Consider the following 27,506-nt stretch of genomic DNA (forward strand, 5'->3'; position numbering starts at 1 on the left):
TGATCTCTTGTTTTTCTTATTTTCTCAGGTTATTTAGCACTGGCTACTGCTTTCTTTTCTTCAGCATTGTTACTATAACTTTAGGCTTCTTTAAAAATAAGAAAGAAATACAGCATTTTTCAGTACTCTGCAAAAACTTATTGCTGCATGTAAGTGAGGAATAATATTGCTACTTCAGGAAGACGTTACTGTTCCAGGCAGAGGATAATTATTTCTTTGTTTTGCAATCAATTTTAACCTGGAATAATTTTGTAGTAGACATCTCCCTTCTATTTCTGAAAAGGACAAAGCTCATGAACTTTTCATCTTTCCCTAGTGATGTTTAACTGTCAAGTTTGGTCCAAGGGTGCCCTCTCCTGATGATGTAGCATATTGATCTAAACAGGATGCAAGATCCTTCCTTTTCTAAGAGCTTTTTTGCCTTTTTAAAAGGATGTATTTTTTTCTATCCAACTGAAGAAGGGCAGACAGTTCTTTGAAATTCATTAGTGACCTTTCAGGGTATTTGTTATTTTAGTGAATACACAATTACAGAATCACTGAATCATAGAATGGCCAGGGTTGGAAGAGACCTCAAGGATCACGAAGCTCCAACCCCCCACCACAGGCAGGGCCACCAACCTCCACATTTCATAGCAGCCCAGGCTGCCCAGGGCCCCATCCAACCTGGCCTTGAACACCTCCAGGGATGGACGGGGCATCCACAGCCTCTCTGGGCAGCTGTTCCAGCACCTCACCACTCTCACAGCAAAGAACTTAAGTTGGGAAGGTCTTGATAAAGTAAATTGCCGTATAGTTAACATCATGAATTTTAAGTGTACTGAAACAACTGGGGTGTATTTCTACAGTACTGAAACAAAGAGAATCATTGTATTAGTTTTTAAGTAGATTTTTTTAATGTGAGAAAGTATTAAAGTCATTGTGCTACTCTGTATTTCTAATGGAAGAAATACAAGGTAAAAGAGTATTTCCCCCACTACTCTTGTTGTCACTTGTCTTTTGGAACTACTAAAGCTAATCCCAAATACTGGGAACATCAACTCAATTCTTTGTCTCCTTGGGCATAAATGTGGTTTCACCAGTATATATTATGTTGTTGTTTGTTGTTTCTTTTCTCTTTTTAGAATGGCAGATTGATCACAGCAGTATCAAACAACACTGTTCAGATACACACGTTTCCTGAGGGAGCTCCAGATGGCATCCTTACTCGTTTTACCATGAATGCAAACCACGTTGTCTTTAATAGTGATGGTACCAGAATTGCTGCTGGATCTAGGTAATGTGTGCATCATAGAGAAAGGCATTGCTGTCGTTCAAAGTGTGGCAACTTCCTCACACAGTGATTTTTACTAATGGGATTATTAATCCACATTCCTCTGAGGGTTTTAAAGTAATGCATAATGCCTTCCAGGAATGGTGGCAGTGGGGGAATGAATGAAAAGAACTGTTAAGCAGCAATTCTCTGGGAGGCATTTGATCCACTAAATAGTTTTAAGAGGAAGTGTGGTGTTGTGAAATAATTCCTGCTCTTGAAGAGCTTTGAATGTTTTCAGCTTTCAGTCCTGTAATGCAAAAGCACAAGTGTTCGCCCATATGGATCTCACTGCAGCATCAAGGATTTTGTTACTGTGTGCTAAAGATAATGTCCTGTCTCATCAGCATCGTAATGTGGCAAGTGTATGCACACATGCAGAAGTTGGCTGAGTTCTGATCTGATGAGCTTTTTAGGCAGTGTAGTTAACCCAGACTGCCTGCTTGCTTCTCTGTTGGAATTTGTCCTCCATCCCCGCAGCAGAGATGGCTGAATGTTACATCTGCTGCCTGCCTCCTCGAAGTGTGAACTAGAAAGCAGTTTGGATTGATATGCTGGGCTGTAAAGTCTGGCAGCTGCAGAGCAGACATGCCAGCTCCACCAAAAGTGGGAGACTGGACAGCTGGGGACAGTAACTGCTCTAATCTCTAAATCTGACAGAGATCATGAATTTGGGCTCTTTGCCAGTGCTCATTTCTGAGGGAACAGCTCTGCCCCAGGATATGACTTTGATTTGAGAGATAAAGCAGACAGCAAATTCCTTCTGCTTCCAAAAACTTTTACCCCCAAATCAGTACTTCTATAGCCTGGTCAGGGCCCTCACATGATAAGATGTTGTAAAATTGAGCTCACCCCTTGATGAGATCTTTAACACACTGAAGAAGGATGACAGCTGTGGTATAGGGGAGTACAGCTAAGAATTGCTTTTGTTATCACACATTTCTCAGTTTTTACATGAAGTCTGTACACTTCAGTTTTGTGTAAGCTTAATGTAGTTAAAGGAATGGCTAATCTTATAAAATGAGTGCCCAAAATTAAATTCCCCTTTGAAAATGTAGCAGTGAAATAGCACAGGGAACAGTACCGAAAGATTCTGACAGGAGCTCTTTGGCTTAGAAGTTATTAGCATGGCTACTTTGAATTCAACTATAGCAATGTTTGTAATTTTGAAGGAGGGAATAAAGTTGAAAAAAAAAAGTAAATAAATAATCTTGTTAATAATCTTGTTAATAATCTTGTTAACAATTTTACAAGATGAAGCAATTGTTCTACCTTTTTTGACCAAGAGAATTGTTTATAATAAATGTGAGTCCCAGGTATTTTTTGTAAAGTAAACTTTCTGGTATCTAAGCACAAGTTTTCCCTAAAGTTCATAAAATACTGTGTTTAACAGCTGTGTGGTCTGTATGTATGCCATATCTTCAACCATATTTTATGAACTTTCATTTGAACAAAAATTATCTTTTGATGAAGATAATCTGTCCTTGCTCTTATTATAACAAACATTGAGACTCTTCTCCTTTAGGTTGTACTTCCCAGCAGATAACTGTTGTCCAATTTAATATTTATTACTGCAAACAAATACTCTGTCACCATTGATACCAGTGTTAATGCTTTTATCTCTGTGCCATTGTAATCTACAGTGACTTCATGATCAAAGTTGTGGAGGTGGCTGATAGCAGCAAGCAGAAAACATTCCGAGGACATGATGCTCCTGTTTTAAGCCTGTCTTTTGACCCCATGGACATTTATCTGGTAAAAATACTTTCTTGTTTACTGTCTACCTTGAATTTCCTTTTCCCTATGAGAAAAAAAAAAAAAAAAAAGAAATATTTTTTTAGTAAAATGAACAAAGAAACAGAACCAACAGTGAGCGGGCACATAAATTTCTTTGTTTCAGTTAACTACTGAAACTACTTGGAATTACCAAGATGATTTGACAGAAAGTTTTAAGTCTTAAACCACTTCAAACAGGAAGGTTTTCTTTTTAAAAGTGCTTATGCATTCTTTATCTGTATTGTTGGTTATAGGATTTTAGTTCATTTGCAAAATTCTCTTCCGTAGGCATCAGCAAGCTGCGATGGTTCTGTCAGAGTATGGAAAGTGGAAGATCAGGTAAAAGGCATTTCTTTTTGAGTTAAGTGTTTTGTGGGAAAACAGGGATTTCACAGACAGCAAAAAGAAATGGACTGGAATAACCCTGCTGGGAATAAATGCTGCGTATCTTTTTATATGTTATCAGTAACAGCTGACAGTATTTACAAGAACTGTTTATATAGGGAGTTCATATGCATATAAAAGAGTAGCTATACTCTAAAACACCTGAAAGAAGGCATGCTGTATGTTGAATAGTGGCTTTCTTTAGTAAGAAATTTGACTGTACTTTATAGAATGCTTTATAGAATCTATTTCTGGGAGAAACTCTAAGCTGGAGCGTGAAATGCTGCCTGGGCTCTGGGCTGTTATCCTTTGGAATCCCTGATTTTTCTTCTGTCCATCTTTCTTAATTGGTCAACATCATGTATTTCATCCTCAGCATATTCAAAAATAACCCTCTGTGCAAAGGTAACAACACTGGATTCCTATTTTTCTTAGAATTACAGAATCATAGAGTGGTTTGGGTCAGAAGGGGCCTTAAATATAATCTAGTCCCTGCTCCCCAGCCATGAGCAGGGATACCAGGTTTTCAGAATATCATCTGTTGCTTTTAGGGTTAAAGAGTAAACTTTATGCTAATGAACCATTGTCTAGGTGTGTTTTGTTTTCATTTACCTTTCCTGAGCTTTCTGTGAATTACTGATCAATTTTCAGACTGACTGGTGGCTTCCTTGACTTGGATTTAGGAAGGGATTTGGATTTCACATGCCATGGTCTTTTCTCACTTGTGACAGGATGAGGGGAAATGGCCTCAAGTTGCACCAGGGTGAGTTTAGGTTGGCTATCAAGAAAAACTTCTTTACAGAAAGGGTTGTTAAGCATTGGAATAGGCTCCCCAGGGTGATTGAGTCACCAGCCCTGGATGTGTTTAAAAACCTGATTTGGCAGTTAGGGTAGCATGGTTAGGTTGTGGTTGGACTTGATGATCTTTAAGGTCTTTTCCAACCTGGGCAATTCTATGATGCTGTGATTCTGTGTTCAGTGAGATGATGCCCATTTTCCTTTGGTAGAGGTCTTTGTGCAGTGGTGCTTTCATCTCTCTTGCTCTCTGCCTATGGCACACAAACCTAGTTTGCCAAGGATTCGGGGTTCAAATTGCTGCATTTCAGCTCTTTTTTATTTGTGGAGATGGGGCCATGTTGTAGTGAGTACAAGGCTATTGAGAAGGGACTCAGTATGCCATTTTTTAGAAACAAAGAAAAAACAACAGCAAAAAAAATCCATTGTAAACTTCACAGCAGTTTCTCACAAAAGAGGGACGTAAATCACAGATTGAAGAACATAATATTTAAGAATTACAGTCATTGGGCTCAGCTTAGCAATATTTGTGTCAACTAGTTCAGGGCACATAAGAAATAAGATTTGGTGAGCCTGCTGTCTCTGCTGGCCTTGCAGTCTAAAGAGCTTGAGAAGAAGGTTTCAAGTGAACACTATAATAAAGCAGTTCTGCATATACATATGGGATTATTTTTGCTAAATGCCATTATTGACTGGACTAAGTATCCATGCAGAATTATTCCTGTAAGTGTAATTGGGAATGTACTTTGCTTGTGCAATTGCTACTTTTTCAAACAAAGACATACTTCTAATGTGAATTTCATACTGACAGTGGATGCCCTTTGGGGCACTTAGGCTGTGTCCTGGGGCTGTGGCAGTGATGTATGTCATCTGTGCTGTAATAGGAGAACTTAGCAATTAATTCATCTTTACATTGCTATTGTAAGATTCAGGTTGCTGTGTGTCACCTTGCCAGAGTCAGTCTGGATTTGACAAGATCAGTTTGGCAAGATTTCTCTCTTTGTAACCTAAATGTATGAGCTCTTTTGTTCTGTATGTCATTAAAAATACTTTTGTTGTAATCTTAACTTATAAGTAGTTGCATTGTAATTAAATATTTTCAGATCTACATTGGCAAAGTATTTTTCAGTGTTTTTATATATATATAAATATAATTTTCTTTTTTTTGAAGGAGTACGTACTTGTATGAAGGAGTTTATTTCAGTTCTAAAAATTATATGCCTTTTTACCTTTTAGCTTTTTCCACAGAATCACAGAATGGCCAGGGTTGGAAGAGACCTCAAGGATCATGAATCTCCAACCCCCCTGCCACATGCAGGGCCACCAGCCTCCACATTTAATACCAGCCCAGGCTGCCCAGGGCCCCATCCAACCTGGCCTTGAACACCTCCAGGGATGGACGGGGCACCCACAGCCTCTCAGTGCAGCCTGTTCCAGCACCTCACCGCTCTCTTTTAAAGGTTTTAAAAATACAGTAGATTTTCATAGAACTGGAGAACTCATTTTTGAATATTTTGTTTTCAGACATGTGTGACAAACTGGCTGCTGCTGCAGAAATGTAATGATGTGATAAATGCTAAATCGATATGCAGGCTTGCCTGGCAACCTGGCAGTGGCAAGGTAAGTGACAGATTGTTGTAGCCACATCTTAATCCTTCGTTTCTCTTTGTACAGTAGAACTCAATCCAGGCAAGTCCAAATTCCAGCTCCAGAGAGTAAGGAAAATATTTGGGGTGAAGTTCACTTTTAGGAAAAACAAAAACTTGGAAGTGTTTGCTCGCTTAAGTGCCAGACTGTGTTTGGCAGTAGTCCATCTGTCAGCCCAAAACAATGTTGAACAGTCACATTGTGCTGAGTAGGAAGGAACATTGTGCATGAGGGAAATGACCTAATTGTTCACAACAGAGCGTCAAACGAGTTCAGTCTCTCTCTTGGTAAATTTTATCAATTAGTGATCTTGCTCTGCAAATGTCACATAAGTAGTAAACTGTTCCTGATGTAGTGGTAGGAAAGTTGGAACTGGGTGATCTTTAAGGTCCCCTCCAACCCAAACTGTTCTATGACTCTTTTCAGCTGAAGAACAGAGTTAGTGCTGTTGTGGGTAATGGTAGTGCTGACAATAATACATATTATGTATTCAGTGCATTGTACATGTACTGATGCAAGAGCACTATGTACAGATCACTTACCAAAAAGAGGGTAAGGAGGAGGGAAGTTTGCATAGCTGTGTAGATGCCTTTGTATCATATAACCTAGAGCACACCTGCCCCAGCTGGTAACACAAAGGAGAGAGGAGCAAATAAATTCAAACCTGTATGAAATGAGGCATGCCACATCATACTTTAAGTAAAGGACAGTGAATTGAGCAAAAGGTGGTAATTTGGGAAAAATTGCTTGGTGGCTTTTGTTCTTGCCTGCTGTCTGGAAGGATGAATAATAGGTTCTGTCAAACTATTGACATTCTAGTATGCAGGGTCTAAGGAGTGTTTGCCAGTTGTTTCTCACAGTTCTGACTTGAATAATCTTCTATTTCCCCAACTTAGCCTTTTGTGAGCACTGTCTGCACGTGTCCACTCTCTGAAATAGCTAGCATTATGGATGACTCTTCTGTGAGAGACAGAATGTCACTTAAAGCACAGGTTACTTTGTACACATATTGCATAAAAGCACACACTTTAATGTTTACATGAATTCTTCACGCAGACACACAAATGTAAACAGCTGCTTCACTCCTATTATAAAGCAGATTATTAGAAATCTCTTTAAAAATAAACAAAACCAACTAACACACAAATCCTATGAAGTAAACAGGCAGTAACAGCTATGCAGGTTTGCTAAATACCAAATGGACTATTTCAGGAACAAGGTGTTCAAGTAAGATTTGTAGAGAAATTGTCATCTGATAAAAAGAGAGATGGGGAGAAAAGAAAAGGGAGAACATAAGACTTGTGCTCAGAGCACTGAAATTTATTTATTTGTGTTTCTTAGCTGTTACATAAATAAGAACTTAGAACCTTATGTTGCAGCTGTCATCAGTTTTCTTCCAGAAATAAATGAAGATTAAAATAAAAACAAACATTCTTTGCTGTGTTGTGTATGAAAAGCATTAAAGAACCTTGTAATTCAGGATTGTTTCAGCATTCTTTACTTTCTCAGTTGGTATTGTGAGGATGCCAAGAGAACTGCTGGATATGTAGGCAGACACTACTGTAACACTTTTGAATGAAGAAGCTATGCTTTTTGGTTTTGCAGTTTTCTTGAAAGATAACTTGTTCCAAATTGCCTTATTCTTGTTTTCTTTCAACAGCTGCTGGCAATTCCTGTAGACAAAGTTGTTAAACTATACAGAAGAGAAACCTGGGATAATCAAATTGATCTATCAGATACTTCCATCACACAGGTAGGTACACAAAACAGTTGCTTGCTAAATCTTCCATACTCTTCAGTGTTCTTCAGCTAGAAATTTACCTTCTGCATAAGATTTTTTTCCCTTCCCACTTTCATTTCTGATCCTATTAACTTGATGTCAGAAACCAAGGCAAGAGATGAGTGTCAAACTTGTCTATGTGTCTCTGTTTTTTGTCATGGGTTGTTTGACATGGTTTGTATTACAGCATTTAGTGACAGAAGTTGAGTATTCTGAAGGAGAGTAAGTGTGCTGTCTTTAAAGAATGGTTTTGCTGGGAACTTTCTGAAGGCAGTTCTAGTTTGGGAAGCTGGATGTGGTTTGCTGAAGATATTGTTTTTCTTAAACCATTTTATGCTTCAGAACATGAATACTTTGTGTGTATTGGTAATACTTTTTCTCCCTATAATTTTTCCTTTTTCCTAGCCCTTGAATGTTGTGGTGTGGTCTCCCTGTGGGCAGTACCTGGCAGCTGGAAGTGTGAATGGGAATATAGTGGTGTGGAAAGTGGAAACCCAGGAGTGCATAGAGAGGTATGTAGTGCTGTTCCACAGTCTCCATAATTCATACTTTTTGTTAAAATAGAACTGTTATATCTCCTCCTTAAAACTTATTTGTGCAAACTGAGAACCACTGATTAGTCTAATGGAGATTTACAGGGTGAAACAGTAAACTTTCTGCTAAAGTTCCACTGCAAACCGTACAATCACAGAGCATCCCTTGTTGGAAGGGACCCACAGGGATCATCGAGTCCCAGCCCTTTGTCTCCACACAGTACCACCAAAAATCACCCTATGTCTGAGTGCATTGCCCAAATGCTCTTTTAGCTCCAGCAGCTTGGGGCCATGCCCTCTGTCCTGGGCAGCCTGTTACATGCCCACCACTCTCTGGTGCAGAACCTCTCCCTAATCTCTACCTGACCTTCCCCCGACACAGCTCCATTCTGTTCCCTTAGGTCTAATTGCTGTCACCAGAGAGCAGAGACCCCAGTCCACAGCTCCTCCTAATTTGGTATCATCCACAAACTTAACTACTATGCATTTGAGTGTGTGTCCAGATCATTTATAAAAACATTGAAGAGATTTACTGTAACCCTTTGAGTTGAGCCATCAGCCACTTGTTCACCCTGTGTGTTTTGTACTTGTCTAGCTGTATGTTGGGCATTTTGTTCAGAAGTGAGAAACAGTATCAAAAACTTTGCTAAAATCCAGAAAGATCACATCTATTGGCTTCCGTTTGTCAATTAGGTGGACAACCTTTTCATGAAGGGAAATTAAGTTTATCAAGCAGTGCTTTCTCCTTTGAAGCCCGTGTTGGCTGTGACCAATGACTACATTGTCTTTCAAGTGTTTTTCAGTAACTCCCAGAATAATCTCCATAATTTAACCAGGCACTGAAGTGAGACTGACAGTCCTGTAATTACCAGGTTCTCCTTTCTTGTGCTTCTTAAAACCTGGGACATCTGCCAGCTTCTGGGACCTCTCCAGATTTCCAAGACCATTGAAAAGTAATTGAGAGAGGTCTCAGGCTGACATCAGCTGGCTCTCTGAGTATCGTGGGATGAATCCCATTGAGCCCCATAGGCTTATATGCATTAGGTAGAGCAACAAATCCCACACAAATTTGGGGTTGGCTGGGATTTTATTGTCACTACAGGTCACAGTCATCCAACTCAGGGCTTTGAGGATTCCAGAACCCAAAATGCAAATTGCGTTGGCCGGGAATCGAACCCGGGTCAACTGCTTGGAAGGCAGCTATGCTCACCACTATACCACCAACGCTGTGCTGCGCTAGCAAGAACTCCAGGAGGCAGCAAAATAAAGGCTTAAGCTAAAAAATCCCATCTATCTGATCTTATAGATGGTCTCTGCAAGCACATCAGGAGAGAGGGAGAACACAAGCAAGCACAGGTTGGAAGAGTGGTGTCAGGTCTGGGTGGTCCCTGCTGTGATGCAGGGCCGATGTTCAGGTTAGGCTTGAGCAAGGAAGCAAGAGGAGGGCTCTTCCCTTATGCAATTTGGGTGAGGCATACTAATACCTAATTTCTTGTGCTGATGGATATTCAGGGGCTGCCATATCATTCCCATGTTCTGCCAGGAAGCAACTTCCACTGATGTCTGTCAGATAGGAAAGTGGCGTTGCTTTGCTTTCCCCCACCATATGTAGTGTGCATAGCTAAAAGAATCTGGAAGCATTTCAAAGGCATTATTTTTTTATTACATTTTAATCTTCTAATTGATTAAAGAATAGTTTTGATGGAATCAGATCTCCAAGTTACAAAGTTCAAGATTGTTGGCAGTAAGATGCAACTGAGGAGAAATACTGACATGTCAGTAAGTCAGAAGGCAGAAAAAGGACAAATAGAACTTTATCTTGGTTAGTTACAGTGAGGAACAGAAGGGAGGCTTTATCTGTCTGAATATCTTGAGTCAGAAACATGATTGTTACTCTAGTGCATATGTAAGGCCTTAAAGACATCATGTAAATAATTCATGGGAGGATTGTTTTGTGAGAATAAAGGGAGGAGAAGATAAAGGACTAAATCATCAATTTGGTGCAAGAGAAACAGCCGAATGTTCTTTTTATAACTGGATGGTTCTGGAACATATTGTCTGCTGGGAAATTACTTGGTATTCTGCATGCATCAGGAAGCTGTTGTTTTATGAATATGATTCTGATTGATTTTAAAGCTTAAATAATTTCCTCCATAGAAAAGGAAGATCTGCTGTATTTTTTAGAGTAGCTATTTATTCCAAAGGTAATTTATTAATTATTTTATTATCTGTATATATATATTTATGTTATTTTCATTAGTATCACCACTGCTTCCAATAACTTGAGGGTGTTTCTGCTCTGAGTCTTAATAAAAATAGGGAATTTTCATGTTCTTTTTAGGATGAAGCATGAGAAAAGTTATTCGATTTGCGGACTGGCGTGGCATCCCAAATATGAGCAAATAGCTTATACAGATACTGAAGGAAATCTGGGACTGTGGGAGGATATCGGTGGTGGAAAGAAGCCAAACGACAAGGTGATCAGCACCAATTATTTCTTACATTGAAGTGATGGTTTATGTCATCAAATTGCATGAAACGTTCTCTACTGAGTGTTGAAAGCTCACTCTTGTGCATGAATTCATTCCTTGAATTCTGTATTCAAAAGAAGATGTAATCATAGAACCACAGAATGGTTTGGGTTGAAAATGACCAGACCGTCTGGTTCCAACCCCTGCCATGGGCAGGGACACCTCCCATCAGCTCAGGCTGCCCAGGGCTCCATCCAGCACGGCACTGAGCACCTCCAGGGGTGGGACAGCCACAGCTCTGGGCAGTGCCACGGCCTCATCACCATCATAGTTAAGCATTTTTTCCTAATGCCTAATCTAAATCTACCTTCTGTTAGTTTGAAACCATTACCCCTTGTCCTATCGCTACACTTTGATAAAGTCCCTCTCCGGATTTTCCATAGGCCTCCTTTATATACTGGAAGGAATTAGAATTGCTAATAATAATAAAAATAGTTAATAATTATCAACTGATAATTAATTATAATTGATAACATGGTTTTAGGTTGCCAGTACCGTTACGAAAGACTACGAAGATCTCTTTGATGGAGATGATGACGACTATTTAAATGGAGATATGATTGAACCACAGTCTTCCCCAAATGCTGGAGCTAATGAAGATCATGGTGATGATGATGACCTTATGCCAACATCAGGCCATCCAAGACGGGCAATAATTGATGATGATGATAACTCATTAGGTAAAGAATAAGCTAATTTTCCAGAGCTCTGTAGTGCTGTTATTAAAACAGTTTCTTAGCATCCTTTCTTGGCATCATCTATTTACCTACATTCTGTCTTATTTTTCCAGATAAGTTTTCACTGTTTTAATATTTTTACCTATTTTCTGCTGTAATAATAATAATACTTGGAAGATATCCATATATATGTATGTGTTTGAAACTTTTAGATATTGGAATGATAAAAGCTAATTCCAATCTACTTGAAAAAGAAGAGGATGATGATGATGATCAGATTGGTGGCTTTCCAGCTTTGCCAACATCATCTACACAGCAGCCTTTCTATGATGGGCCAAGGCCAACTCCCAGGCAAAAGCCATTCCAGTCTGGCTCCACTCCTGTACATCTCATGCACCGGTTCATGGTAAATCTCACTTCTGTGTGGTTATGTAGATGTAGTTGTTTTAATATTGTCCTGGTTTTGCTTGATCTTAATCTGATCTTTCCCAAATCTACATTTGTATGTTGTGGTTTTGTTCTTCCTTTTTTTTTTTTTTTTTTAATGCTTCACAGTGTGAAGCTAACTAGTAAAAAGTAGGCTTTGTGTTAATGCAGACTGCGTAATTTTATGCCTTGTGTTTGGGTTGCTTTTGATGTAGAAGTAAATATTTGGCTTCAAGACAGAAATACAGTTTGTACCTGTGCTGTGGAAGTCAAACGAATCTGTTTTGAACTTCCTTTTTAGTCAAAATTTGTGGATATTTTTGTACTTTTAAGACTTGTACATTCATCATTCATTATTTCTTTATAACTGCAAGCTGTTAACATTTTATTCTGTAAAGAGAAATATGGCTAAGCAATGAGAACAGAACTGTTTTTTGACCTAGTTGAGCTGTTTTAGAAACTAAAACAGACCTGTCTATTTAACTCTTCAGCCTTCTTCCAGTTTCCCACCTATTACTGGTTCAGATGGTTATCTTACAGTAGGCTATTTGAGGGCAGTCAATACGATGGGCAATTTTATTTCTTTTTAATAGGTTTGGAATTCTGTTGGTATCATTCGTTGTTACAACGATGAACAAGACAACGCTATTGATATAGAATTCCATGATACCTCCATACATCATGCCACACACCTGCCTAACTCCCTGAATCACACCATGGCTGACCTCTCTACTGAAGCTATTTTACTAGCATGTGAGAGTACAGAGGAACTCGCAAGGTAAGCCATGGCTTTGCCCTGCCAAACTTGTAGTATGGAATTACACTTACCACGTTTCATATATCTCAGCTTTTAGCACTTCAATTTAGATTTTTGGCTTTTGATCTTGTTCTTTTATTTATGGGGCTGCTTTTGAGGAGATTTTTCACATCCACCCACGTGCAATCTTCAAGATATTTAAAGATGTATTTTGTTTCCTGTGGATTTTCTTCAAATCCTTTTTTTTCTTTTTTCCCAAACTCATATATACCAGAAAGTACATGCATTGTTAGCACAAAGGAAATTGTAAATGTGAACAATAGTCTTTCAGTCTGCTCAGATCAATGATAAATTGTGAGCTCTGTACTATTTCTTTTCATAGCGTTGCTAAGGAGAGATGTTTGGAGATACCCACAGTCTTAGAAGAAAAATTATAATGTGAAGAGCTTAAGAACATTTAAGAGCAGCAGCAACTGTTGCTGGTTTTTGGTTGTTTTTTTTTTTTGTAGAAATATCTTGAAGGAAGAACTTTTTGCTTATTCTGGCACATACAGCACTGTGACAGGCTGAAAAGCAATCTTTGCCTTCGAGAGTATTATTTGTATGTATTGATTATCTGACTTTGAACTTTTTTTTTTCCAAAGTGAGGTGAACATGTGAGTTATCTATCAAAAATAATGGTGTCTGTGAATTGGTTACAGACAATTTTCAATTATTAAGATGTCAGAACCAAAGTTCCCATTTTTTTTTCTCCTGAAGGATAGCATGATTTGACAAAGATGTATTAAATGCTTGTAGTCAGGAGTACTGAACACTTTCAATTCTTGTTAATGCTAATTAAGCACAACACTTGTCTATTTTCATCTAAAAATCTCCTCTCAGACCTCTAATGTATCTCATGCTTCAAGGTTCTAAATCTACAGTGCTGGAGTTCAAGTTGATTCTTCAGTTTTTGAATAGTAAGAGCAGGGCTTTGCAAATCTTGTAATCTGTAGGATGACATTGTTCCTTTCCATGAGAGTCACAGATTCAAGGTCTCTGATACAAACATATTTTGTTAGTGTAGTTGAAGTGCATTTTCAGATATTTTCAGATATTTTATTTATTTTTTCTTGTTTAAATACTTACCTGTTGTTCTTTTTCTCTCTTTCAGCAAACTCCACTGCATTTATTTTAGCTCCTGGGATGCAAACAAGGAGTGGACAGTAGATATGCCAAAGGATGAAGATATTGAAGCTATCTGTCTAGGTCAGGGCTGGGCTGCTTGTGCCACTAGTGCCTTGCTGGTTCGACTGTTTACAGTTGGAGGAGTTCAGAAAGAGATATTCTGTCTCCCAGGTCCAGTGGTGTCTATGGCAGGACATGGAGAGCAGCTGATGATTATTTATCACAGAGGTATTTCTTCCTTCTGTCCTTTTTATGTGCTGAGTTTGTGTTTTCATTCCTTGTCTGTTACTGGCTTCATATGCTGTATTTGTGTAGCCATCAGAAGTATTTTACTTTTCCTCCTTGTTTTCTTGATGACAGTCACAACCTGTAGGTCTTTGGCATCTGGCAGTAAAGCATATGTTTTATATTGGGATGCCTAGATTAACTTGTGGGGAACAGGAGAATTTTATAACAGTAACACAAATAGATTGAGTTTAGGTTTCAGTCATGCCATGATTAATTACTCGAGGAAATTAAGGAACTAGTTGTTATGCATACTTTGTACATCCAAAGGGACAAGTAATCTCGTCTGGTAGTTATTTGTGAATAACACCGCCTTAGACTTAACTTTTGATTCAGAAGTTACCTAAATCTAGCCAAGAGACAAAGACCATTTGCTTTCTAACATAGTCTTTGAACAACTTCTTCCTAGGTACTGGATTTGATGGAGACCAGTGCCTTGGAGTACAGCTGATGGAGCTAGGAAAGAAGAAGAAACAAATTTTGCATGGAGACCCTCTTTCTCTTACAAAGAAGTCCTATTTGGTGTGGGCTGGATTTTCAGCAGAAGGTATGAAATTAAATGAAACGCAAATAAAATTAATAAAATAAATGTAATTAAAGCCCTGAACTGGGATCAGTTCCCTGGCAGTAGCACTGGCTGTCAGAAGGTGGCGCTTCTTTCTAACGAAAGCAGTTTGCCAGTGAGATCGCGCTGTTCGGGTGAGAGGATATTGAATTTGAGTTATGTAAAACGTCATTTCCCAGCAGTATCCACCAGTTCAAACTCAGCCACGTCATAATTAGTTGCCTGTCAGAATAATGCTCTGCATTTGTATCTAACAGGTACCCCGTGTTACGTAGATTCTGAGGGAATTGTGAGGATGTTGAACCGAGGACTTGGGAACACTTGGATTCCAGTGTGTAACACACGAGAGCATTGCAAAGGAAAATCTGATCATTACTGGGTCGTTGGCATCCATGAAAACCCCCAGCAGCTCAGGTCAGATATACCCCAAGGGAAATGCTCCGTTTGTCTTACCTCCTAGTAAGAGAAACTGGAAATAAGCTTTACTAAAACAGATAATTTATACACAGTAATGGATCTAGTTCATGAATGTAAATCAGCATGGATGTTTCATTACTAAGTTTGTTTTGAATAAACTCTTAGTTTTATAATGCATAGCAAACTAATATTAGCTTCTTGCCTTGGCTGACAGGCACGTGCACTTTGTTATGAAATCACATGTCTCTGATGCAGGCACATTTGTAAGACTGCACTTTGCCTATGCTTGCTCTTAGGATTCTGCTTCTGTTGTTGATATGTTTTTCAAATACCTGAGTTTTTAGCTATATTTTTTTCCTTTTGTCCCTTAGAGAAGACTCAAATCCTGTAAACTATCTACAATGTTAGGCACAGATAAATAAGAACAAACTGGTATTATGTTAATATTTAAACTGTGGCTTTTGGAAATCACATCTTTGAGCTGATGTGCTCAAATAATTATTTAGCTGAGAGTGAGCCATTACTTTAAAATGTGAGTATTCCTCTTAATTGTAACAAAAATCTGAGACACTTAGTTGCCAAGCTTTGTGTGTAGGCTTATTCAGTGATCTATGTCCTTTTCCCACTGGATCATAGAATCATAGAATGATAGTATGGCCTGGGTTGCAAAAGAGCACACTGCTCATCCAGTTCCAACCCCCTGCTATGTGCAAGTCGCCAACCAGCAGACCAGGCTGCCCAGAGCCACATCCAGCCTGGCCTTGAATGCCTGCAGGGATGGGGCATCCACAACCTCCTTGGGCAACCTGTTACATTTCATTGAAATTTAGGCTGTCTCACTTTGCTGGTCATGCAGTTCACCAAAAATGTGCAGGACACATTGTATTAGTGGGATGGTCAGCTGCAAGTCAGTCATCTCGTCTTTCTGCTCCAAGAAGGATGGTGCTGACCTCTGAATTGCAAAGGGCATTCAATTCAAAGCCACCAGCATACTGAAGATAAGGAGGGGGGAGGGTTATTATAGGAACAACATATGCTGTAATCAGCGTGGATAGCCAGAGCTCTAATGCTTCCTGTTCCTTTTTCCCCTAGTGTTTGAAACACTAACTTAGAGCTATGAAACCAGACATTTTTGTCAATGCTTGTTGGTGCTGCTGGAACCACAGCTCTTCTCCAATCAATGTTTTGCTTAAGTGATAGTTACCAGAACACTAGTTTAATGAAACATTAAGACTACGTTGTTAGTATATGTGTATCTGCATGCCCTTCCTTTTTGTTTTCGCTCTCTGTGTGCCTAAATAGATCACTGTGAAGTCCAAAACCTTCATCAGAATAAGCAGTTGATGTGCCTGCTCTTTTTCCAGTGGCCTTTTGTTGTTTGGTAGATTCTGCATTTAATAAGCTGCACTTATGTTTTGTAATTGCTGTCAGATAGTGTGTTGTGTGAGATAGAGATCTGTGTCTGTTCTGTGCCACACTTGGAGTTTCTGATGTGAACAAGAGCAGCGTGTGCCTTGCTGCTTTCAAAATCTTTTATTGGTTGCAGTGTAAAAATAACCCTTCATAATGCAATCTTACATCGTGCTATATTTAAGTCAGTAATTTAATTACTACTTTTTAAAGACCAAATCCTCTTAAAGTATCTTGCTTCTTAAGAGACGTGGTTTAGATGATGAGGATTGCATCTGCTTTTTGTTTCCCATGCACAGGTGTATTCCTTGCAAAGGAGCCCGATTCCCTCCGACACTTCCACGTCCTGCAGTGGCAATATTATCTTTTACACTCCCTTACTGCCAAGTTACAACAGAAAAGGGACAGATGGAGGTATGGAATGATGTTGAGACCACAGCTGATTGTCTTAGACATCCACATAGTAGGGATTATACAAGCTTTCTATTAATCATCTCTGCAAGGAAGGGAGTGGTACAAACTCTGCATAAGGCACCTGGCTATGGAGGTTATCTGAGTTCAGGCTTTTGTGTGGCTTTTTTCTTTTGTTTTGCTCTACAGCTGGTTCTAGTAGATTACCTAATGAAGCTATTAGAGTTGACACAAGGTTTATATTTACAAATAATCTCATTCTGACCAATAAAGGAGAACATCTAGAAAAGTGTATTAGTTATCCAATTTTTAATTGATTTATGTGTTATGGTGTTGTGGGGTTCAGCTGTAGTACACAAAATAGAAATGAACATGAAATGCTGGCCTCAAACTTAGAGACTGTCTAGCTGTTGGAAGTTTATTCTCGTTGATAGAAGTGTAAAGAGTTTCAACAAGTACTTTGCTTCTATGAACTCATTTTAATTCATGTTGAAGATCTATTTATCTATTAATTTATTCTTTATTTGATAGACTGTGATGGTTTGCTTGTTTTGTTTTGTTTTTCTTGTCCTTTCCAAACAATAAAAGGGAAACTTCAGGATTTAGCCTGAGGGAATGTGTATTCAGTGTGTGTTGTGCTTACAAAGAAACAGATGATTCCTAATAGATCTAATGAGAATTTAGTGGCTTTGAATGAGTTATTTTTCCACGGAGCTAGGCTGGTAGAATAATCATACCAGTATTTCACTGGAAAACATCAGATATGAGGGGTCTTTTTCAGCTGTCTCACAAATGAGCATTTCTCCTACAGTTCCAGTGTTACTGTGGAATATTTCCACTTCGCTGTAGGACAGAAATTACAAGATAAAACAATCAATTTGTTCTAGAATTGCCTATGCTGGTAGCAAAGTGATAAATACCTAAGAATCATCCTACTGAAAGCCTGTGGTGCAAATGGAATTTAGAATACATGGAGTCTTGTTCAGTTTGTAGATGGATGTTAGTGTGGTCTGTTTATCCTCATGAGGCATTGGCATTTGAGGAGAATTGTCTACCTCTCACCATTGTTATAAAATGGAAAGAAGATTTAAGAATGAATGATAAAATCCTTTGTAAGTTGTTAGGCATTGAGCTAGGAGCTTCCCTGTTTATCCCCACCTGACCTGAAGAATGTCTCTCTCTCTTTTTCAGGAGCAATACTGGCGTTCAGTTGTATTTCACAACTATGTGGATTACTTATCAAAAAATGGCTACGAGCTTGATGAAAATGCTAAAAGTCAGCCAGTGAAGGAACAGCAGGAACTTCTGATGAAATTGTTTGCTGTAAGTACAAGGAAATCAAAAACAAAAATAACCCTTGAAACTTTATTTTGAGTAGATGGCATTTGATTTAAACTCTGATGTGATTCTGTGAGTGGAAGTCTGGCTCATCCAGTGGAAGTTAGTGCTCCCCAAATGCAATAAGAGGTGGATGGCAGTTCATGTTGTCATTGCTTATCACAGGATAGAAAGAAGGAAGGCTTCTTAACCAAAAATTAAAGAAAAAAACAACCTTCTAAAAGAACATTGATAACTTTTGGCAGTTTATTCACTAGGTACACAAAACCTCATCGTGTTCTGGTCCTGTACTTTTCAGAGAGCTGTGTCACTGAAGTATGTAGCTCTCAAGGCTTTTCTCCTTTCAGCTTTCTTGTAAACTGGAGCGTGAATTCCGCTGTGTGGAACTTGCTGACCTCATGACACAAAATGTTGTGAATTTAGCCATCAAGTATGCGTCCCGCTCTCGAAGACTTAATTTAGCTGAGCGACTCAGCGAGATGGCTGTAGAGAAAGCAAGTGAATTGGCAACAGCACTGGGGGATGAAGAGGAGGAGGAGGATGTCCGAACTCATTCAAATGCTGGGTAATACAAATTTCCAGGATTAAAAACCTGGGAATGTTTTTACTGATTTCTTAACAGTGGCTTCAGAGGCAAAGTGGACCTGATTCTGAGTTGCTCTGATTGTTTTTTACTTTTGTTTTCTTCTAAGCTTTTGTTGTTTCCATCGACTCCAACCTATCTTTTTTTTCTCTTTGCCTTTTACCTCTCTTTCATCCACACCCATCTTAAAGCCCTTTTACTTCCCTCCAGCTCCCTCTTCTTTCAGCTACCTCAGGGTATCCCACTATGTCTTATTCCCTCACTTCTAATCCCAGCTCTTCAAAACGAATGAAATATTACAGGTTTGCTGTGCATTCATTCCTTTATATCTGTGCTGCCTACCTTTCCTCCTATACCTACATCTGTTTTATCTGGAGGCAAAAGAAATTTATTTTCTTCTGTCTGTTTATTTTTGTTGTTTTGAATTTATTTTAAACTGTGGAACATACAGAACATACAGAAGAGTGTGTTCTTGCTTGGCATCTGGATGATGCAGCTGGAAGGAAGCAAGTAGCTAACCACCAGTCTGATAATGCAGAGAAATGTCATAATGTTTTATCAGAAGCAATGTCCTCCCATAGCAATTTTCTGTATGCAATTTGTAACTGTTTTAAGCAAGAGGAAGTGATAAGCAGAGGGATTTATCTATAGCCATTCCCTTTTCTCCTGTGTGAAACTGCATATTTAAAACTCCTTGCCAAATGCTCTGCCCCCTTCTGGAGCATGAATGGGAGTTGCTATCTCATGTCTGCAAGTTCAGCCACTCCGAGGGCTGAAATACATCACAGACACTGGATTGTTCTTAGCACCCAAGCAATTGAATACTGGCATTCTAATTAAGAAAATGAACCTTTTGTTTACATGTACATGCATTTTAGTAATCAGTAAAGAGGGAAATGCAAGAAATGTACATACTATAATTAGGGAATTTAGAAAATAACTGGGTTAAACGTGAAAACCTGCTGTCTAAACTTCAGACTGAACATATGAGTCTCTGTTGTCACGTGTGCATTTGTTTATGCAGAAAAATAGCCCGGTATTTCTCATGATAGTGGAGGTATTTATATTTAAATGGAGATTACAGAAGGTGTCTTCTGTTTGTGTTTACCTTTGTGGCAAAGTGTCCTTAGCAGCCTTGTTGTGAGCTCTGAAGAAACACTCTGTTTGAGTGTTTGCTCTTGCGTGCAGAGCTGTTTGAAGAATGGTGCGAGCATTGTACTGGGTGTGAGGCTCAGGTGGTTTTATAGCAGTGTGGTCTGTCTTAAAGCTGCATGAGAACCACTGCAAGTGCTTTGTGCTGAACTGAAGTGGTTAATGGAACTTGATTTTTAGTAATCATTGCATTGTAATCGGTGTAACAAGTGCCAAATGTTATTCATCTTGTTTCCTAAATTAGTTAAGTTAGCCTTCCTTCCTTACAGTTTACTGTCTGAATGTGGTGGAGTTCCAGGCACCTCTTCCTTTCTGATGAATTCCTTCCTTTTAGTTACAGCACCTCTGCCACAGAGTGGGGCCAGCTGCCAGGCAGAAGTGCTCAGCAGGACCAAGAGATGGAAGAGGCTGAGGAAAGTGATGGGTGTGAGGAAGCAGAAGGAATGCCTGAAGTACCTAAACAGAGTAAGAAAAATCTGTTCTCTGAATAGGATGGAAGCTATAGAACCGTTTGAGTTGGAAGGAACCCTTAGAGGCCATCTAGTTCAGTGCTATGAACAGGAACACCTTGATCAGAGCCCCATCCAGCCTGAGCTTGGATGTCTACAGGAGCAGGGCATCAACCACCTGTCTGGGAAATCTGTGCCAGTGCTTCACTACCCTTATCGTAAAAAACTTCTTTCTGATGTGCAGTCTAAATCTCCCCTCTTTTACTGGAAACCATTTCCCCTTGTCCTATCAAGACATCTTATCTGGATGTGTTCTTCGCAGACTTGATAAAGAATTCTGGAAATTCCCTGATAACTTTTAGTTTGGATAACTCAGCAGTATATGGCACCAAACAAACAATCAGAATCACAAGGTTGGAAAGGGCCTACAAGATCATGTAGTCCAACTGTCCTAATAGAGTTTTTTCTCGTTTTTTATTTAATTTTTTATTTTTTACATAAAATTTAGGAAAGACAGGCACACCACCTAACAAATAGGTGAGGTTCAATTTAGAAGCCAGTAAAAATTAATCATGTTTCTTTCAGTGAGTTTCAAAAATTTGCAACTGTAGCAGGGGCTATGTTTTCTGCTGGCTAATTAGAACAGGCCTAGTGGTTTCTAATCCATCTTGGCTTTAACACATGAAAAAATATGCAACAGGTCTAAAAGGGTGACACAGAAAATTCTGCCCCTGAGCTTCCTGTTACCAGAATTCCCTGCATGATAGAGCCCACCTGATTGGGGTCCATAGCCCAGCTTGTGCCTGCAGTCACTGCAGAATAACAGAATGTGTATCTCCTGCTCTGTCACAGCTTGCTTGTGTATCATCCATAACTGTTTAAAAGGATCCCTGGGGAGGTTTTTTGTTGCCTGACACTGTTTCTAATGTAGTAGGTCACTCTGTGATGCTATTATTTGATTTCAGTTCAAGTCTTGCAGGGGATGAACTGATGGACCAATAGTTCACTGAGTATTCCCTCTTCAGCATCTGGACTTTTACTCCAAAAGAGTTGTCAGGCAGTCTGCAGTGTTCTGATGTTCCTGTCATTACCATAGGCAGGCTGTATTTTTTTCCCCTTTACTTTGTCTCCATTTACCTCCTCATCTTTCCTGCTGTATGTTTCTGTGTACTGAAAATGTTCACTTGGGGGCTTCCAAGTGGTGATCTGGAGGAGAAAAGCTTAATGAGCTTAGTGATTATTCTCATTTTACTTGGTCTGTAAGATGTATTAGCTTCTTACATACAAAAAAAGGAGACAAAAGATGAATGGATGGAAAGATAGCTTTACCTCTAAAACAGAACTACTGCTTTCTGTTTTACTATAGTTATTTATATTTACTTTTTACAGCATTGGCATATCTTATAGTTGTCTACCTCTTATTGTTAGGTATTTATTTAAAAATCATGCTTCTCTCTTTCAGACATGACTAGCTTTTCTAATTCAAAAAAATAGGTTTAAGAAATAAGTATACAACTCTTAAGATAAATCCAGGTAAAGAAGATGGATGGCTTTGTAAAAGCTTGTGCATAATTCGGAAATGAACAAATATGCTTTAAAATAGACTGCTTTCCTATGACTTGCTTGTGTGTTTAGGATTTTGTTTTTAACTGGTTATGTTATTACCTTTTTACTGTACTTTTTTGTTCCAAAGGGCCAAATCCTTTCTCCAAAGCAGTCTCTTCAGCAGAGGTGATTACTCCTAAGTCTGGTGAGTAAATCTCCATTTATTGCAGAATAAGAACTTTGCTATGCTTCACCACCTCTGTTCCTGTTTTTATTTTCTGTCCTCCCATTGCTACTATAATAGAGTGCCTAACAGTGCTGTCAAGGAGTAACTTATGCTGATTGTTATCCTCACATTTTTAAGAGGTTCCTTATTCCTGTTGATGTCATCTTTACCTAATGATGCTCTTCAACACTATGCTGATAACCTTGCTTCTGCCAAGTGCTGAATCAGTTGTCTGCCTGGCTGTGTCCTGAAGGTGTTCTTTCAGACAGGGAAAAATTAGAACAATGATCATTTGATTTGTCTTCATAATTACAGATATGTTCATTGATTGCACTTACAGAGCACAGTTAGTAACTCTGCCATAGAACTGTGTGTCTGGTTTAACAGGCAGGGCAAAATACAATCCCTTATGCTTTCTTGCTTCTTCCCTCCTGCCATCCTCCAGCAAGATGAATAGGAATGGAAATGGAGGAAATAATGGGTGTTCCTATGGATTTGTAGGTTGTTGGTCCAGTGTGGCTTTTCTGATGACTAATAATAGCTGAGGATGTATGGTATAACCTTCATGCAGTTAACAAAGTGCTTTTCTTTTTATCCAAATGCTTTCAAGCCTAAAGGGAACTTCTTTGCTTTGGTGTGGGATAATGGATGCCTCTGATCTAGTCATCATCTTTAATTTTCAACTAACAGAGGCTGAAACATGAAAAATGAGTGTTAGCCATGTTTTTTGCAAATGAGGTTAATGATCTTTCATCCACTTATCTACAATGTGCGTGTTGCATACACACACATTTTTACATTCTTTTTTTTTTCTTTCCTATTAAATAGCTGTAATTGCATCAAGCAGCCAAGGACGAGTGAATCCCTTCAAGGTAAGAATCTTGAAGCTGATTTGGTTGTGGTGTTCTGAAAATCACAGCAGATGATTATGTCTAAATTTACAGTACAACTGCGACAGAAATCTTTGAGGGACAGAGGATAAAGAAAGTGTCTGTTTATTTGTTTTGCTAGGTGTCATCCAGCAAAAAGGACCCATTGGTCCCCTCAGCTAATGTTCTAGACACTATGAGCAAATACTCAAAGAAAATTTCTAGCAATCGAGCTGTAAACAAGCAGAGCTCTCCAGTTATAAAGCCTCTGATTCCTAAGCCGAAGTCTAAGCAGGTAATGATTCTGGTCTTTTCACGTTATTTCAATAAGCGAAAAACAGTCAATTGAGTTTCACCAGCTTTCATCAAGTGTGAAACCTGTTGATTTAGTAAATCGTTGTAGATGGCAGTGTTCTTTTAAGCATAATGCAGAAATTTATGCAAACCCAGAACAGGAATAAAAAAGTGTTGCTTCATTTGTAGAAATTATATTCTGCAGTGAATCTCTTGCTTTTATTTTAAATAATGTTAAGTAAATGTCAGCTGTGCTGAAGTCGAGTGGTTTATGGTACATTTTTTGGATTAGTTGTTCCATTCATGGAAATGATTGCTACGTCTTTAGGAAAAGGTTTGCTTTTTGTTAGGCTCTATGATGTGCATTGTTTGAGGGTGGCACTGCTGCATTTTTTCATTCACCTTATTTTTTTAATACACCAACTTCTCCAGGCTTCAGCAGCGTCCTTCTTCCAGGTACGCACACCTGGCTCCAGTGAAAAAAGAGTGGAAGAAAGAGAAGAAAAAGCAGGAAATGAACCCCCTGCGGTCCAAGTCACTGCACAGGACAACACTGAAAACAAAAGGTGAGTGAACACTTGCTGCTCAATGCCATAGTCTAATCTTGATAGAATGGCAAGTCCAAAAACTATTTGTTTTGAAGACGTAGGGCTAGCCAAGGTGGCTTTATATCAATATTGAAGTGTTAGCTACAAGTTGTCACATTTGTGAGTTTTCTTCTGAAGAACAGCGAACTGGTGCTTACATTGTGGCAATTTGATAACATGCTTATCACATTCACAGTGATAGAGCAGTGAAATTTTCTGTTTATTCAGTCTTTCCAGTTATGCATGGCAGCATTATTCAAAGTGTAAGTTTTGCATCAGCCTGAAACAAATTTGTAGCGTGTGTGCATGAGTATGTGGATGAATAATAAACAGTGTGTAATGCACAGTGTATCATTTCAGGGGTGTAAGCAACAATTTTTACCTTAATAATTTTGAAACTGTTAATAACTTTTGAATGATAAGCCATGCTGCTGCACTATTTCCAAATATAGGGAAAGCTTAACATTAAAACACGCCTAGGCAGACTCAGAGATCTGAAAGCTAAACGTTACATGTGGAAGTGTAAATAGTTAATTTTAATATGGGTGCTGCTGGTTTGCTTTGTGTTGTGTATTTTTGTTTTACAATTTTATTTATATACTTCTTAAGGAAAAAAAGAAAGCAAAAAACTGACATCACTTAAACAATATATCTCTTTCTAGTTAACACTCTTAATGCGTGTTATTCCTCTGTAGTGGATGTATTTTCCACAATCCCAGTCCTCATGAAACTTGCATTATTATAATGGCTTTTCATTTAGACTTCATTTAACTGAGGAAGTCAAACGTAATTATTATTCATTTGGACTAGTATTCTTTTCATTAGCCTTAACAGATAAGGTTCTAAAGCATGGCACAAAGAGAACTGTGAAAAGGATTAGCTGAAACGTGCTAATATGTGCTCTATTTTTAGGTTGATGAGACCTTGTCAGAAAGGAAGAGAACCATTATGCTTTATCATTCTCAACCTGAAATGTTAATCTCCACATATATCACAGAATTAATAAAAATGCTTGGATTAGTCTTGCCTTGTCAGCATGTTCTGTTAGCATACTGCAAGAGGAGAAAGTGAACTGCTGACTATATATGCTTTTTCTTTTGAGAACAAAAAACCCTCTCAAGTGCTGTTTAGAAACGTTATTTTGGGGCATATGGTTTCCTTGTAACCTTCATTAGCTGATATTTTTTCTGTGCTTGTTTTAGACCAAAGACAGGTTTCCAGATGTGGCTAGAAGAGAACAGAGCAAACATTTTAACGGATAATCCTGGTCTGAATGAAGCAGAAGTAATAAAAGAAGGCATGAGTCGGTTTAGGATTCTGTCAACAGAAGAAAGAATGGTAAGAAATATTCTCGAATTTATTTTTATTTTAGATTTCTTTTTTCCCCCACCAAATTCTTTGATTATTTCCAGTTAGCGCTTTTTTCCCTCTAAATTCCACTGCTGTCCATCCTCAGGAACTTATGTTCTGAATTGGACCGTGATCTAAAACGTACATGTTGTGAAAATATTTACTGTGTTGATGTCTTAATAATAAATAAAACAGAAAGCTGCTTTCCCAAAATGGGGCATCTGGGAGAAATGTAATCAATGAAGAAATAACAAATGAGAAGGGAAGGAGTTAAAAGTGATATAGTGAGACTTAATTCACCGGGGCTTGGTTTTAAAGCCTTTTGGCTTTCTTATTTGTCCAGGAAGACCATTAAAGCCTTCAGTTGCATATACAGGCTCAAAGGAATTATAGTTTTGAAGGTGAATGCTGTTACAAAAAAAAAATTGAGGACATTTTACTCAACTTGATGAGCAGTCTCTCTTAGTTCTTAACAGGAATTACTCCAGCGCTTCCTTACAATCAGAGAAAGAGGACATGTAAAATAATGCAGTGAATTTTGTGGCCTGCTGTGTCATTTCCTATTTAACGATGTACTTTCTTCAAAGGTGTGGACTGAGAAAGCAAAAGGTGGAGCAGTAAATGATTTAACAGAAGATAAAAAACGAAAGCGTCCCACAGCTGCTGAAGATGAGGTGAAAAAGAATGAGGAGCAAAAATCGGAGGACTCAAATGTATCCAAAAAGAAGAAGCCTTTAGATCAATCTACCAATGTCAGACTGTCATCTTTTGCATTCAAGCAGAGCTAAATAATGTGGTACCTTCTCAGCATCTGCTTTCTCAGTGCAGTTACCCAGTGTTTTCAGAAATTTGCCACTGTACTCAAAGAGCACTAGCAAAAAGAGAGAGTGCCTTGCTCCAAATGTTTTTAGACAATATTTTATGATCAACTCTTTAGGGAAACGTTGAATCCATTCATCAGGTCTCTTTGCAATTTGCTAGTGTAAAGAGTGACAGAAAAGCTAATGCTAATGGACCTGTTACCTAGAAGTGCAGTTCCACAGTTTTGTGTAGCCATGTGTCTGCACACTCATAATATTTGGTGCTAATAATAATAATAAATATGGGTGAGTCATTTTGGGGGGCATATGCTATGTACAGAAACTGTCCTGTGGTTTTAGAGTCATGACTTCTGTACCATTCCTTCTGCCTGCTGCAAACACTTGTAAGAGAAGGACAGTCCAAGGAATGAGAAGGAGGGGGACATGATGACTTAACATCTTCTTGATGGTCAGCTGCAGTTTCAGCATGTGAGGCAGTCACTGAGAAGCCTGACCCAGGCTGGGACAGCAAACCAGAGCAGGTAGGACCGAAGCTGAATTAGAAGTATGAGGTGTACAAAAATGAGCCATGCCAGACTATGCAAATGTGCTTTTCCTGTCTGTACTTCAGTGCTCAGAAATTGTGTGCATTGTTTCATGTGTTTGTTTTTAAAATGAAATGTGATTGTTCCTTTCCTTTACAGTTTTTGTAATTAAACAGACTTTAAGGCAGTAATATTTACCCTTCTTTGGGGAAGAGGCAATATGTCTAACTGATACATTTAAAACAAATTCAAGTTTCAGAACTTTTTTTTTTCTTTTGAGATAAATTAACCCAATTTAACATAACTGCATCCTGTTGTTTTTTTTTTCCCCTGGCTTTACAGATCTTTTCTTTTTGTTTTTATTCTTCATTTATCTTCATTTTATTATTGAAAAGCTAAATGATTCTCCATTGGGAAGACATTTTTAACATTAAAACCTGTAGGTTGAAGATCCAGAGTGATTTTTGTACATTGTGGAGGTGTTCTGCAAAAAAAACCCTCCTGTTTTCCCTGTACTTAGAAAATAGAAGGGTTATGATGTCAGCTGGGATGGTAAGCACAAATAGAGAAAAATCTTAAGACCCATTAATTTAAATCCCTTTTTTACATCCACTGTTCTTATAATTGTTTCTCATGTTATTGTTCAGTGCTGACAGTAGGCTGCAAGTAATAATTAATGTAAGTGTCCTTACAAAGAGGGACTGTATTGACACAGAGCAGAAAATCCAGAAGAGTAGTGGGATTTTCCAACAGTTGTCTGCATGCTTTGGGAAGAAATGATGGTATTGATGACTGTACAGGATGAATATTTTAGGCAGTGAGGCATATTTCAGCATTTGGGTTTACTGAAGAAAAACAGCATAGCAGTGGTAAGAAAAACATCCTGATAGAAAAT

The 27,506-nt window shown here is 38.5% G+C and overlaps 1 protein-coding gene and 1 non-coding gene across 5 annotated transcripts in view; one reads left to right on the plus strand and one right to left on the minus strand.

Moving 5' to 3' along the window:
• The window catches only part of WDHD1 (WD repeat and HMG-box DNA binding protein 1), a 30,603-nt gene extending 3,805 nt beyond the window's left edge, over positions 1–26,798 (plus strand). For all 4 annotated transcript variants that reach the window (XM_031605426.2, XM_090141904.1, XM_031605427.2 and 1 more), the window contains exons 4-26: positions 1,125–1,276; positions 2,956–3,067; positions 3,377–3,427; positions 5,792–5,887; positions 7,575–7,667; positions 8,100–8,206; positions 10,569–10,704; positions 11,243–11,438; positions 11,648–11,841; positions 12,455–12,639; positions 13,772–14,013; positions 14,480–14,617; positions 14,893–15,049; positions 16,762–16,876; positions 18,065–18,196; positions 18,559–18,776; positions 20,281–20,411; positions 22,089–22,145; positions 22,995–23,038; positions 23,178–23,330; positions 23,762–23,895; positions 25,119–25,254; positions 25,854–26,798. In XM_031605426.2, the coding sequence (XP_031461286.2) occupies positions 1,125–1,276; positions 2,956–3,067; positions 3,377–3,427; positions 5,792–5,887; positions 7,575–7,667; positions 8,100–8,206; positions 10,569–10,704; positions 11,243–11,438; positions 11,648–11,841; positions 12,455–12,639; positions 13,772–14,013; positions 14,480–14,617; positions 14,893–15,049; positions 16,762–16,876; positions 18,065–18,196; positions 18,559–18,776; positions 20,281–20,411; positions 22,089–22,145; positions 22,995–23,038; positions 23,178–23,330; positions 23,762–23,895; positions 25,119–25,254; positions 25,854–26,054 (3,180 nt within the window). In that variant the 3' untranslated portion in view covers positions 26,055–26,798. The remainder of the gene's footprint in view (positions 1–1,124; positions 1,277–2,955; positions 3,068–3,376; positions 3,428–5,791; positions 5,888–7,574; positions 7,668–8,099; positions 8,207–10,568; positions 10,705–11,242; positions 11,439–11,647; positions 11,842–12,454; positions 12,640–13,771; positions 14,014–14,479; positions 14,618–14,892; positions 15,050–16,761; positions 16,877–18,064; positions 18,197–18,558; positions 18,777–20,280; positions 20,412–22,088; positions 22,146–22,994; positions 23,039–23,177; positions 23,331–23,761; positions 23,896–25,118; positions 25,255–25,853) is intronic.
• On the minus strand, positions 9,383–9,454 carry TRNAG-UCC (transfer RNA glycine (anticodon UCC)). The gene has a single exon. It is a non-coding gene; the product is annotated as a tRNA-Gly (tRNA).
• Positions 26,799–27,506: the final 708 nt, after the last annotated feature.

This window comes from Phasianus colchicus, chromosome 5, assembly GCF_987193195.1.
Source record: "Phasianus colchicus chromosome 5, bPhaCol1.hap1.1, whole genome shotgun sequence".
NCBI lineage: Eukaryota > Metazoa > Chordata > Aves > Galliformes > Phasianidae > Phasianus > Phasianus colchicus.